This window comes from Musca vetustissima, unplaced genomic scaffold (assembly GCF_032173495.1).
Source record: "Musca vetustissima isolate MV318-11 ecotype Yass unplaced genomic scaffold, APGP_CSIRO_Mvet_v1 utg12378, whole genome shotgun sequence".
Classification (NCBI taxonomy): Eukaryota; Metazoa; Arthropoda; class Insecta; order Diptera; family Muscidae; genus Musca; species Musca vetustissima.
In genome coordinates, this window is record NW_026886160.1 from 4,503 (window position 1) to 19,516 (window position 15,014).

The following is a 15,014-nucleotide window of genomic DNA, read 5'->3' on the forward strand; positions in this document are numbered from 1 at the left end:
GGAGGTGGAGTAAAAAAATGTTACACATGCTCACCTATATAAATTTTGTTGTACGACAACAACAACAATAACAATACAATTTTATTTATGGAGGTATTCATTCAAATTGCCACAAACAAACGGTCATTATAAACAATCTCGGTTAACACGTTTGGTGGGGGCAACAGGATCAGCGACAAGGAACCACAAACATGTTAAGGGGGTGGTGTTTGGGAAAGGAGTAACAAAGTCGGGTGATAAGGTTCTATGGGGCCTTTGTATTGGATGACAACTTCAAACATTTCAATTTTTAATTTTGTACCCCCCTCCTCCCATTATTTTTACTACGCCTCTGTTGTGTCACCACATATATTATTTAGTTTTGTATATATTTACATACATAAACCTGAATGTTTATGTGGTTTTATTTGTTGTTTGTGAATACGTGTATGTGTGTGTGAGTGTGTATTTGTGTTATTTTTGCCACTTTGTTGTAGTATTTGTTATTATTTCTAGCCATAACAACAACAATTTGGTTTGAGGCTAAAATGTCCTATTTTGGTGAGTGTGTGTGTGTGTGCGTGTTATTGTATGAAATAGTTGCAATCAAACCCCAAAATCTCACCACCTGAGGGATGGCCGGATAGTTGGGAATTTTTATTGCTTAATGAACACATTCTGGCACTTAATGGACAAAATACCAAAAAATAGAAACAAAAAAATAATTTAAGTGCTAAAATAGTTGTTGTGGGGAGATTTTTATTTCGCTTTCAACATTTAAGCCGCTTTATTTTTGGGGGGAAAACTAAAAAAACCCTCCAAAATTGAGTTTGTAGAAATTTGAAAATTTTTAATTTTGCCTTACCTTTGTACCGCCTGCTTGCTGTTGGGCGCCATATGCACCCATTTTGTTGGTCGGTATCAGCGTATTGTATTGCAAATATTGTCCATGGTGGGCGGGTGGTTGCACTGACATCTGTTGGGCTTGTTGTTGATGTTGTTGCTGCTGTTGCAGTTGTTGTAAATGTTGGCTCTGCGATTTCTTATCTACCACAGCATAGGTGGGTATAATGTGATCATAGGTGGTCGATGAGGTGATCACGGCATTCTGTTCGGCCAAAGCGGCTGTGGCAAAGGCATGATTGTGGGCATTCGTTGTCCATTCGTCATCTTCGTCGTGGCCGTCTAAAGGGGGAGAAGATAAAAATAAAGGCGTGAATTTTTTAAAAATATTTTTACAAAACTTCAAATAAGGTGTGGATATGTTAAAAACTATCTCTACAAGGCCTTACATAAGGACCCATACAAGGCGTGGATCTATTCAAAAATATTTTAAGGACCTATACAAGGCGTGGATCTATTAAATATTTTTAAGGGCCTATACAAGGCATGGGTTTATTAAACAATATTTTAAGGACCTATACAAGGCGTGGATTTATTAAAATATATTTTTGAGGACCTATGCAAGGCGTGGATCTAAAAAACATATTTTTAAGGGCCTATGCAAGGCGTAGATTTACTAAAATATTTTCATGGACCTATGCAAGGAGTGGATCTATTAAAAAATATTTTTAAGCACCTACACAAGGCATGGATTTATAAAAAATATTTTTAAGGACACACGCAATGCGCGGATCTACTAAAATATTTGTAAGGACCTATACAAGGCGTGGATCTATTAAAAAAATATTTTTAAGGGCCTATACAAAGCGTGGATTTATAAAAATATATTTTTAAGGACCTATGCAAGGCGTGGATTTATTAAACACTATTTTTTAAGGACCTATATAAGGCGTGGATCTATTCAAAAACATTTTTATGGACCTATGCAAGGCGTGGATCTATACAAAAACATTTTTTAAGGACCTATACAAGACATGGATTTATAAAAACATATTTTTAAGGACCTATGCCAGGCGTGGATCTATAAGGCGTGATATTTATACCCTTTACTTTATAGCCTTCACTTTTATACCCTTCACTTATACCCTTCACATTATGTCTTTGTGCATATGTCTGTAACAGGCAAAAATAATCGAGATAGACCCATGGTTCCTTTCGAGAATATGCATAGAATCACTTTCTCAGTCGATTTATGCATGTCTGTCCGTCCGTCCGCCCATGTATTTTTGTGAAAAGTATAGGTCGCATTTATAATCCGATTTGGATGAATTTTGGCACATGTCACTTATTTGGCCCATGGACGAACCCTATTGAAATTGGAGAAAATCGGTTCAGATTTAGATATAGCTCCCGTATATAGTTTCTTCCGATTTAATGTAAATAGTGCACCAAACTCCCAATATTGGTCCGATTGAAGCAAAATTTTGCACAGAGTACTGAATTAGGTCCCAACTGATGTATGCGAAATTTTGTTGGAATCGGTTCAGATTTAGATATAGCTCCCATATATAGTTTCGTCCGATTGAAGTAAATGATGCACCACACTCTCAATTTTTGTCCGATTGAAACAAAATTTTGCACAGAGTACTGAATTAGATCCCAACTGATGTATATATTTTCCTCCGAATTTAGGTAAATGGTGCACCAAACTGTATTGGATTGTATTGGGTTCAGTTTAATGTCAGGGAAATTTTGTTGAAAACGGTTCAGATTTAGAAATAGCTCCTATATAGTTTCGTCCGATTTTATGTGAATGATGCACCAAACTCCCAATATTTGTCTGATTGGGACAAAATTCTGCACAGAGTACAGAATTAGGTCCAGACTGATGTCTGCGAAGTTTTGTTCAAATCGGTTCAGATTTATATATAGCTCTCATATTTATTTTCGTCCGATGTAATGTAAATAGTGCATCAAAGTCCTTATATATCTTTCGATTTGCACGAAATTTGGCACATGACACTCACTTAAGTCTAGAATGATGTGTGTTAAGTTTCCTGAAAATCGGTTTAGATTTAGATATAGCTCCCGTATATAGTTTCGTCCGATTTTATGTTAATGGTGCACCAAAGTCCCTATCTTTCGATCTGCACGAAATTTGGCATAGGGTGCTGAATTGAGTTCAGAATGATGTGTGTCAAGTTTCGAGAAAATCGGGTCAGAGTTAGATATAACTCCCATATATATTTTCGTCCGATTTAAGGTAAATAGGGCACCAAAGTCCCTACAAATCTTTCGATTTGCAGGAAATTTGACATAGCGTACTGAATTAAGTTCAGAATGATGTCCGTTAAGTTTTGTGAAAATCGGTTCAGATTTAGATATAGCTCCCATATATAGTTTCGTCGGGTTTTTTGTAAATGGTGCACCAAAGTCCTCACATATCTTTCAATTTACACGAAATTCGGCACAGCTCACCTACTTAAGTCTAGAATGATATGTGTTAAGTTTCATGAAAATCGGTTCAGATTTAGATATAGCTCCCGTATATAGTTTCGTCCGATTTTATGTTAATGGTGCACCAAAGTCCCTATACATCTTTCGATCTGCACGAAATTTGGCATTGGGCGATGAATTGAGTTCAGAATGATGTGTGTCAAGTTTCGAGAAAATCGGTTCCGATTTAGAAATACTTTCGTCCGATTTAAGGTAAATGGTGTACCAAAGTCGCTAGATATCTTTCGATTTGCACGGAATTCTGCACACAGTACTGAATTATGTCCAGACTGATGTCTGCGAAGTTTTGTTAAAATCGGTTCAGATTCAGATTTAGGGTGCGCCAAAGTTCCTATATATCTTTCGATTTGCACGAAGTTTGACATAGCGTAGTGAATTGAGTCTAAAATGATGTGTGCTAAATTTCGTGAAAATCGGTTCAGATTTAGATATAGCTCCAATACATAGTTTCGGCCGATATTAAGTAAATGGTGCACCAAAGTCCCTGAAAATCATTCGATTTGCACGAATTTTGGCGCAACATATTGAATTAAGTCTGGAATGATGTGTGCTAAGTTTCGTGAAAATCGGTTCAGATTTAGATATAGCTCCCATATATAGTTTCGTCCGATTTTATGTAAATTGTGCACCAAAGTCCCTATATATCTTTCGATCTGCACAAAATTTGTCTTAGCGTACAGAATTAAGTGCAGAATGATGTGTTTTAAGTTTCCTGAAAATCGGTTCAGAGTTAGATATAGCTCCCATATATATTTTCGTCTGATGTAAGGTAAATGGTGCGCCAAAGTCTCCGATTTGCAGTAAATTTGACATAGCGTACTGAATTAAGTCTAGAATGTTGTGTGTTAAGTTTCGCGAAAATCGGTTCCGATTTATATATAGCTCCCATATATATTTTCCTCCGATTTTTGAAGTAAATGGTGCTCTAAAATCCCTAAATATCTTTCGTTCAATTTTATGTCAATGTTCTTTCGAAAAGGCGACATCTGTTAGGAGCCTATGTTGAATATAACCAAAATGGTGAAGGATGTCATATAGTCGGCCCAGTCCGACTTTACTACATTCCTTAGTTGTTTTCTACTTACCCTGTGGTATTATATCCGGATTCTTATCGATGCTATCGATACTGCTCGTCACATGGCAATTGCCACGACCATTATGCATATCATGACTGTTGTGCAGCGAACCCAGTCCATTATTATTTCGGCCCTGAGCTGTCGCCGTGCCATGCATATAGTTATTACGATCCCGTCCCGATGAACCGCGCATGCGTACAATTATTACAATAATAAAGGCGACCAATATGATGCTGACCACAATGCCAACCAAGATGCCCAAAAATGGCCGGATATCTTCGATGACGGGGGCATAGGCCAGAGAGAGATCTGCAGAACAAGAAAATAGAAAATGGAAGAGGGGAAAATGAAAATAGAAAATTAGTAAAATGTTGGAATTTTTTCAAAGATTATAACCATTTTTTGTTAATAAAAACCCATCTGCAAAGTTAGAAAAAATATATTTTTTTATAAAAATAATTTAAAAAAAAATATTCAGTGCATTAATTAATAAAAAACAACCATAAATCCTTACTTTTCTTATTGGACTTGGGTGGTGGTGGTGTTAAATTATAAGGTGTACAAGGGGTAGTGGTAGCTGTTGAAGTGCTGACAATAGTCGCATTAAACATAGGCATTGTTGTAACGAATTGTTTTTTGTATGTAATCAAAACTGAAAAAACATTTGTTATCAAAGAAAAAATAACCAAAAAAAATAAAATTTTCAAAATTTTTTTAAATCAATTTTTCGTCAGGGCTGGGAATTTAAAAAAAACTTTCATATATTTTTTTAATCATTAATCATAATTAATAATAATTGCAGTTTAAAAAACATGTTTTAGAATTTTTTATTTTTAATTCAAGTTTTTACCAATTAAAACTTCCCAGCCCTGTATTGAAGCAAAAAAGCTACAAATATCTAAGATACTCAGCATGCTACTAACTACACAATTTTTCTACTTCTACTTTCCAAAAATTTAGATAACAGGCAAATTTGTTCGCTGTCTTCTTCTCCACCTCCATCCCACAGAGAAGGGTTGTGTACCACCAATTCATACCGAACTTAAAGTTCAGCCCCAAAAATGACATATTTTGTAAAACCAAAAACTATGAAAGACTACGAACGGTAGATTTGTTGTTTGTCCACAAACCTGTCTGTTTTTCAGGATCCTTAAGTGTATAGACTTGCAGGATTGTGGCATTACTGCGTCCTTTGCTATTGTGAGCTACCAAAAATACATTATAGCCGGCACCTGGAATCAGGCCACGCACCTCAAAGTAAGGGGTTCTAAAATTTCCCAGAAAAAACAACAAAAATGTTGTCGTTTGTGTGGTGGAGATCCAACAGCATGGCGAGGGGGTTGGGTGCGGCAGATGAGTGTGGGCAGGTCGACGATGTTGTTGAATGGTGGTGTTGCAGTAAGTCAAACGAATGCAGATAGCAATTTGTATACATTTTCACAAGAGGCCACCAACCAACACACACACCCACACATATACACACACAAAGCAGGAGTTACGCATACACCCAATTGCATTTCGAAACATAATATCAAGTGACAGGATGATTGTCGTCGTTGTTGTTGTTTTTAGTGTGTGGCAGTTGTCGTTGCAGCGCCAGCCATCCAGTCATCATGGAAATGGTGATTACAACAACATTGCATGTCATTTGTCGTCGCCATCGTTGTTGTTGTAGGACAAAAGATTGTCAGGATATGAAACCATATAGAAGACATTTTTGAAAAAATGATAGGAGCAGCAGGAGACAATTTGGAAAAGAAAGAGAGAAGAGAAACAGATTTAAAAATTTAAGAAATGTATTTTTTAAAGTTGTCGTATGTTTTTTTGCTACCCACTTAGATTTATAGATTTTCGGATGCCTTGTGGTACCATTCACATATACCTCCATGATGAAATCCTGCTGTAGGCCACCATCAAAACCTTCAAGGCATTCGATTTGAAAGCCAGTGGAGGTTTGGTTTAGCAGGGTGCAATTTACCAAGGGATCGGGTTCACCTGAGAAAAGAGAAAAAGGATAATAATTATATAAGGAATATATTTTTTATCAAGGCCCTATTCTCAGGGTCCTATAAAAGGCGTAGATTTTTTTTAATAATTTTTCTAGAAATCCTTACTTCAGGGGCTTACACAAGGCGTATATTTTTTAAATAATTTTTCTAGACACCTACATGATTTTTTCGGGGGCCTACAGAAGGCGTACATTTTTTAAATAATTTTTTCAGGATCCTACACAAGGCGAAGGTTTTTGAAATATATCTTCAGGGGCCAGTTCTTTCTCCCCTCCATTTTTTATACCCTTCACCACACTGTGGTACAGGGTATTATGTCTGAATATGTTTGTAACAGGCAAAAGGAATCGAGATAGACTCACGGTTCCTTTTGAGAATATACATAGAATCACTTTCTGAGTCGATTTATGCATGTGCGTCTGTCCGTCCGTCCATGATTTTTGTTAACAAAGTACAGGCCGAATTTATGATCCGATTCAAATGAAATTTGGCAGATGTCACTAATTTGGCCCAAGGACGAACCCTTTTGAAATTGGGAAAAATCGGTTCAGATTTAGATATAGTTCCCGTATATAGTTTCTTCCGATCTTATGTGAATGATACACCAAAGCTCCTATATGTCTTTCGATTCGCACGAAATTTGTCACAGCGTACTGAATTAAGCCTAGAATGATGTGCGCAGGGTTTCCTGAAAATCGGTTCAGATTTAGATATAGCTCCCATATATATTTTCGTCAGACTTATGGTAAATGTGCACCATTTACCTTAAATCGGACGAAAAGGTCCCTAGATACGATTCGATTTGCACGAAATTTGGTACAGCGTACTGAATTAAGTCTAGAATGACGTGTGCTAAGTTTCGTGGAAATCGGTTCAGATTGGGATATAGCTCTCATATATATTTTCGTCCGATTTCAGGTAAATGGTGCTCCAAAGTTTGCAAGAATTTTGGCACATCGTAGTAAATTTAGTCTAGAATGATGTGTGCAAAATTTCTTGAAAATCGGTTCAGATTTAGATATAGCTCCCATATACATTTTCGTCCGATTTATGTTAAATGGGGCACCAAAGTCCCTATATATCTTTCGGTTTGCACGAAATTTGGCACATCGTCATGAATTACGTCTAGAATGAAATGTCTTAAGTTTCCTGAAAATCAGTTCAGATTTAGATATAGCTCCCATATATATTTTCGTCCGATTTTATATAAATGGTGCACCAAAGTCCCTATATATCTTCCGATTTGCTCGAATTTTTGCATAGTGTACTGAATTGAGTCTAGAATGACGCGTTTCAAGTTTTGAGAAAATCGGACCAGATTTAGAAATAGCTCCCATATATATTTTCGTCCGACTTAATGTAAACGGGGCACCAAAGTCCCTATATATATCCTGCGATTTGCATGAAATTTGGCATAGGGCACTGATTTACGTCCAGAATGATGTGTGCTAAAAATCGGTTCAGATATAGATATAGCTCCTATATTTATTTTCGTCCGATTTAAGGTAAATGGGGCTCCAAAGTCCCTATATACCCTTCGATTTTCACGAAATTTGGCACAACGTAATGAATTAGGTCTAGAATTATGTGTGTTAAGTTTCCTGAAATCGGTTCAAATTTAGATATAGCTTCCAATCTGACCAAATGATAAATTTAGTATCGGTTGCAGAATGACTTGTTTAGGGATCTAATTTCAGTTTACTGGCCCTTCAAACATTCGATGTCTGTTAGGATTCATCAGTTGAATATACCCAAAGTGGTGAAGGTTACCATATGGTAACCTTCACTATATGTCGGCCCGGTCTGACTTTACAACTTTCTATTACGGTTTTCAAGGGCCTACACATGGCGTAGTTTTTTTAAATATTTTTTTCAGGGTCCTGTTTCCATCCCCTCAATTCTATCTTGTTTTTCTATTTTGAAAAATTTAAAAATCTCCGAAAAAGGGATACTATTACTATTGTTTACTATTGTCCTTTTTTTGTTGTTATTGTTTCCATACAACCATTAGCATAGCTTACTTCCGCTAAACATATATGTCTCTCTCATTGAGAGTGTGTCTATGGAGACAACCACAAATATTAGCATTGTAAAAGCGGAAATAAAACCCGCACATACATCCACACACATACTAAAAATCACCACAGTATAAATAACAACAATGGTTGAAAAAACAACAACAACACCGAATAAAAACAAACATCCTTAATGGAAGTAACATTAAAGTCCTTGATAACAATTTATGTCACACTACAACATGGCCAGTTGGCCTATAAAAAGAAAAATGATTTCCGACCACGACAGACCAGACTGTTGCCTTTCTGTTTCGCTTCCGCTAGCCATTGTTATTTCTATCCCGAATGGCTGCTGACTGACTGCCTGACTGAGTAATGAATGAAAACTGGCGTTTGGTTCAGAATCAAAATTAATTAATGGTTGAATGACTTTAGCTGATTGACTCGATGCGCGGAGAGGAGGCGAACGGTTCATCACTGTGTAACTGTACTACCTTGAGTCCCTACGCTTCATAAAACATTTGATTTGACAGTTAACAATGTCCAGTAACATGCCAAAGGATAGTTAGGATGATTTGAATGCATCGTTCTCGCGGTTGGCTGACTATCTAACTGACATTTATAGGGAAATTGTGCATCCCGAACAAAACAACACTCCACACACTTACCTGCTGGTGCAATGGTGTAGACACAGGGTTCTGTTTGATCGCCGATTTCATTACTGGCCCAACACAGTAAAGTGCCATAGTCCTGGAAAAAAAAAACGAAAACGAAACAAACAACAATAACAATGTTAGAATTACAGTTACGAATGCGATTTTCTGCAGTGATTGAATGAATGACGGAATAGATGAATGACTGAGTGAATGAATGGATGCATGGCATGGCATATGCCACCATTTTCCAATTTTGAAAAGTTTCCAAAACAATGTAGCGACCGTGTCATCTGCAGCACTGATTGTTTGCTTGTTGTATGGAGGCGTTGCAAATCAGCGACCACATCTGTAAAACCCCGAAAGGATATGAACGACCGCAATTCATTTAGCTAATTATGGTAATCTATTTTAGGGAGATTGTGATAATTAATCGTGTAATTAAAATTAGCTACAGCAGGAGAAAAACCAAATGGATAAACAAGGACAATTGACCATAAGGATAAAGTAAAAATTGCTATGGGGAGGAAAAATATTTTTGAAAGACCAACAGAAGGCTTAGATTTTTCGAATAATATTGAAAATATAATTTTTAAAGTCGAATATAGATCGTGGATTTTTAAAGAATAATTTTTAGGGGCCTATATAAGGCTTAGATTAAAAAAATCAAGGCGTGGATTTTTTAAAAATATTTTTTTCAGAGACATATGATGTGGATTATTAAACAAATATTTTAGGGACTTAAAAAGGAGTGGTTTAAATAAACATCTTTTGGGGGCCTATATAAGGCGTGGATTTCTAAGAAATATGTTTTAGGGACCTATATAAGACGTGGATTTTGAAAGAATGTTTTTTCAGGGACCTACAAAAGGCGTGAATGTTTAAAAACTATTTTCTAAGAACCTGCAGAAGGCGTGGATTCTTAAAGAAGGCGTGGATTTAAAAAAAAAAACTAATTTCTAAGGACCTACAGAAGGCTTGGATTCTTAAAGCAGGCGTGGACCTTTTAAAAACTATTTTCTAAGGACCTACAGAAGGCGTGGATTCTTAAAGCAGGCGTGGATTTAAAAAAAAACTATTTTCTAAGGACCTACAGAAGGCTTGGATTCTTAAAGCAGGCGTGGACCTTTTAAAAACTATTTTCTAAGGACCTACAGAAGGCGTGGACTCTTAAAACAGGCGTGGATTTAAAAAAAAAACTATTTTCTAAGGACCTACAGAAGGCGTGGATTCTTAGAGCAGGCCTGGATTTTTAAAGACTATTTTCTAAGGACCTACAGAAGGCGTGGATTCTTAAAGAAGGCGTGGATTTTTAAAAACTATTTTCTAAAGACCTACTGAAGGCGTGGATTCTTAAAGGAGGCGTGGATTTTTTAGAAAAATATTTTCTAAGGACCTACAGAAGGCGTGGATTCTTAAAGAAGGTGTGGATTTTTAAAAACTATTTTCTAAAGACCTACTGAAGGCGTGGATGGCGTGGAATTTTAAAAACTATTTTCTAAAGACCTACTGAAGGCGTGGATTTTTAAAGGCGTGAATTCTTTAAAGAATATTTTTTTGAAGGTCTCCCTGAGGCGTGAATTCTTTAAAGAATATTTTTTTGAAGGTCACCCTGAGACGTGGATTCTTTAAAGAATATTTTTTTAAGGCTCACCAAAGGCGTAGATTCTTTAAAGAATATTTTTTCAAGGCTCACCAAAGGCGTAGATTCTTTAAAGAATATTTTTTCAAGGCTCACCAAAGGCGTGGATTTTTTAAAGATTAGTTTTTCAAGGCTCACCAAAGGCGTAGATTCTTTAAAGAATATTTTTTATCAACCGAAGGCGTAGATTCTTTAAAGAATATTTTTTATCAACCGAAGGCGTAGATTCTTTAAAGAATATTTTTTATCAACCGAAGGCGTAGATTCTTTAAAGAATATTTTTTCAAGGCTCACCAAAGGCGTAGATTCTTTAAAGAAATATTCTTTTTTTTTCAAGGCTCACCAAAGGCGTAGATTCTTTAAAGAATATTTTTTCAAGGCTCACCAAAGGCGTAGATTCTTTAAAGAATATTTTTTCAAGGCTCACCAAAGGCGTAGATTCTTTAAAGAATATTTTTTCAAGGCTCACCAAAGGCGTAGATTCTTTAAAGAATATTTTTTCAAGGCTCACCAAAGGCGTAGATTCTTTAAAGAATATTTTTCAAGGCTCACCAAAGGCGTAGATTCTTTAAAGAATATTTTTTCAAGGCTCACCAAAGGCGTAGATTCTTTAAAGAATATTTTTTCAAGGCTCACCAAAGGCGTAGATTCTTTAAAGAATATTTTTTCAAGGCTCACCAAAGGCGTAGATTCTTTAAAGAATATTTTTTCAAGGCTCACCAAAGGCGTAGATTCTTTAAAGAATATTTTTTCAAGGCTCACCAAAGGCGTAGATTCTTTAAAGAATATTTTTTCAAGGCTCACCTTTAAAGAATATTTTTTCAAGGCTCACCAGAGGCGTGGATTTTTTAAAGAATATTTTTTCAAGGCTCACAAAGGCATTCTTTAAAGAATATTTTTTCAAGGCTCACCAAAGGCGTAGATTCTTTCACCAAAAAGAATATTTTTTCAAGGCTCACCAGAGGCGTGGATTTTTTAAAGAATATTTTTTCAAGGCTCACCAAAGGGCAAGGCTCACCAAAGGCGTAGATTCTTTAAAGAATATTTTTTCAAGGCTCACCAAAGGCGTAGATTCTTTAAAGAATATTTTTTCAAGGCTCACCAAAGGCGTAGATTCTTTAAAGAATATTTTTTCAAGGCTCACCAAAGGCGTAGATTCTTTAAAGAATATTTTTTCAAGGCTCACCAAAGGCGTAGATTCTTTAAAGAATATTTTTTCAAGGCTCACCAAAGGCGTAGATTCTTTAAAGAATATTTTTTCAAGGCGTAGATTCTTTAAAGAATATTTTTTCAAGGCTCACCAAAGGCGTAGATTCTTTAAAGAATATTTTTTCAAGGCTCACCAAAGGCGTAGATTCTTTAAAGAATATTTTTTCAAGGCTCACCAAAGGCGTAGATTCTTTAAAGAATATTTTTTCAAGGCTCACCAAAGGCGTAGATTCTTTAAAGAATATTTTTTCAAGGCTCACCAAAGGCGTAGATTCTTTCTATGTTCCTGGAATAATACCACCTAACATCCGTATCACTACACTCCGATACATTTTTGACACCATCCTATTTCAGCTGGACACCGTTTCAATGTTTGAACGGTGACATAATTATCACCAGCATTACTCCAGAGTAGAGGATCAATGAGAAAACAAAAGGAATCCTGGTAGCGCAGGAAGCCAGTATTGTGTTTTGTCAACACAAACCTTGCCTTTTCCCATATTATCCTCCTGTTACCTTTTCCTCTCCCCCTCAGCAAAGGTTACAAAATCTCAAATAGTTGCTGTTTCAATTTCCAGACCAAATATGTTATACTTCCTGAATGCAGAATGAAAAGTAGTTTATCTCTGGTGGACACCTAGACAGCCAAACACACAGACACGTACATACACATTCTCCTACACGGAAACATTGAAGATTCATCAATCTGTCTCCCCGTACAAGATAGATGAATGAATGACTGACTGAATGAATGAATACCTGGAATCAACTTCATACAACATCCCGGTTATGGGTAACTTATGTATCCTGGCCACCAAAAACAACAACTACAGCGACAACAGGAGCAGCAGCAGCAGAAAAAAACAAACACTTTTAATCGCTTTTTGTCGTTTACATGTCCTGTCATCCTTACAAATGCAACGTTAGGCCACTCACTCAAACACACAAACACCCTCAATATATGTCTGTGTGTCTACTTCACCTGCCATGTCTCCTCGTTTTTTTGGTTTAACTTACATTCTCTGTCATCGGTGTATAATGGGCTATGCTCCGGCCACGATCGACAGCTATGTGAGATGCCGGTATATCAATTGTTTCGCCAAGTGTTGCATTGAATTTCCATATGTAGGTGGCTTCCGGTGGATTTGCTTCAATTTCGCAGGCGACTTTTGCCATCTCCTGGCGTCCAGTACTGTAAATCGTCCGTTGGCCTTGTCGGCAGACAGGTGCAACTGTTATGATATGAAAGAAAAAGAAGAAGACAAGAGAGACATTGTTATTCGAATGAATACAGAATTAAGGTTGTGATTGAAAACGAAAAAATGAAATTATATTAAGAAAAAAATGTACACAAACATATACATATTTAAGTTTAAACACATAGGCGAATCGAAGAGTACTTTTATAGTCGAGTGAAAGTGAGTCACTAGAAACGAGCGAAAGAGAGCCTCCTTAATCGTCTCTACAATCTATTGAAAGGTTTTTTTATAGAGTGAAAGAAGGCCTGAGGAGGTTTTTTTTATCGACAAAAGAAAATTATAATGGGCTATAGAGATTTTCAGGAGGCTTTCTGTGAATAAAGAAGGTCTTAGTAGATCTTCCATTGATACCTTCTTCCCCTGATGAACCCGCAGAATGTCTCCTATCAAGTAGGCATTTTGCGATATAAAGGACCTCAGAAGGAGATTTACTTCTAATACTTCTAAGGCCTATGACTATTTTCTAAAGACCCGTCAAGAGAGCTCAGGGACATTCTATTGATAAATACGACTACATGAGGTGTTCTTTTGAAATAGAAATCCTTTGGCGGCCTACTTTTGAAGGCCTTCAATTGATATTGTCGATCTTAGATGGGATTTTATGTAAATAGAAGATCCAAAATCCTCCCGGATATAAATTATCGCAAAAGTCGTTCCATCTATAGAGAAGAAGATCTTCTGAAGTTAAAGAAGGTCTCAGGAGGCTTTTTAACGACAAAAGAGATCTCAGTGGGTCTTCTATTGATATTTAAGAAAGCCTTCTGCCGATAGGAGACCCGAATAATGTACGATATAAACACCCTCAGGAGGACTTCATTCGATATGGTAGGCCACAGAAAGTCTCTTACAGGCTGAATGGATTTTGGGAGACTTTTTTATCTGGAGACCTTAAAAGAAGAACTTAAGAGTTCACCTATCTATGCGAAAGGCCTCGGGGCTGGAGAAAAGGCTTTAGATGTATAAGCCCTTTGGAGACTTTCTGCCTATATAAAGGCCCTCAAGAGGAATTTTCTAGATATGACGGTCCCCATGAGCTCACTTTTAGACTGAAAAGATCTTGGAAGGACGTTTTCCATATAAAAAACCACATGTCTATATAGAATACCTAATAAAACTTGTTTTCCGTAGAATCTCAGTATAACATCTACTGCAGGAACGGAAAAAGTTAAGAAGCCCTCAATCTGAAATAACAATTATATGTGGATATTCAATGGTCCTCCTAGTTCGAATATCTGGCCCCACAGCTCAACTATTTATTATCCCTGACCCACCAGCTCTTCTGGTTACTTTCACCTTCTCCTCAGCTTTTTTATAGAGATGCTCTAGCCCTCCACTTCCTTTATGAGAGGTCCTTGGGTCCTTTAAATTAGCTTCCTTAGCACTTAAGCTGATATCTGTAGATGCAGTTGCCATAAATTTTTCTATATATACACTCTGGACATTCAGATCGCCAAGGAAAACTCAATGAATCACTTAATCTAGTGTGGCCCTGTGTTAGGCGTAAGATCTCAGTATGACTTTTGATGCTATACTCGTCCATAGCATAGCAGGGGTGTTTTTACAGAAACGGCCTAATATAACTGTAGGTCGAATATCTGGTTCTCGATGTAAACTCCTGCTTTTTTAATTAGAACTCCATGGGTCCTTTTAAATAGTTTAGCGTGTCTTTTGGACACACTGACCTTTATCTCGTCTATGTAGACTCACTGAACTTTCCATAAACCTTTTGAGGACCACAGTTCCCTCGGCTTTTTTATATTGAATAGCTGAATCCTCAGCCCATCTCCATAAATTCTCTGAACCCTCAAAGGT

The 15,014-nt window shown here is 36.7% G+C and overlaps 1 protein-coding gene across 1 annotated transcript in view; it reads right to left on the minus strand.

Annotated features, from left to right (window-relative positions):
* Window positions 1-844: 844 nt before the first annotated feature.
* Window positions 845-15,014, minus strand: part of LOC133333626 (hemicentin-1-like) — a gene marked incomplete at both ends in the record, with an annotated part of 62,472 nt that continues 48,302 nt past the window's right edge. The window contains 7 exons of the mRNA XM_061541932.1: window positions 845-1,164; window positions 4,425-4,724; window positions 4,930-5,067; window positions 5,546-5,682; window positions 6,251-6,410; window positions 9,108-9,189; window positions 12,961-13,175. Coding sequence (XP_061397916.1) covers window positions 845-1,164; window positions 4,425-4,724; window positions 4,930-5,067; window positions 5,546-5,682; window positions 6,251-6,410; window positions 9,108-9,189; window positions 12,961-13,175 — 1,352 coding nt within the window. The remainder of the gene's footprint in view (window positions 1,165-4,424; window positions 4,725-4,929; window positions 5,068-5,545; window positions 5,683-6,250; window positions 6,411-9,107; window positions 9,190-12,960; window positions 13,176-15,014) is intronic.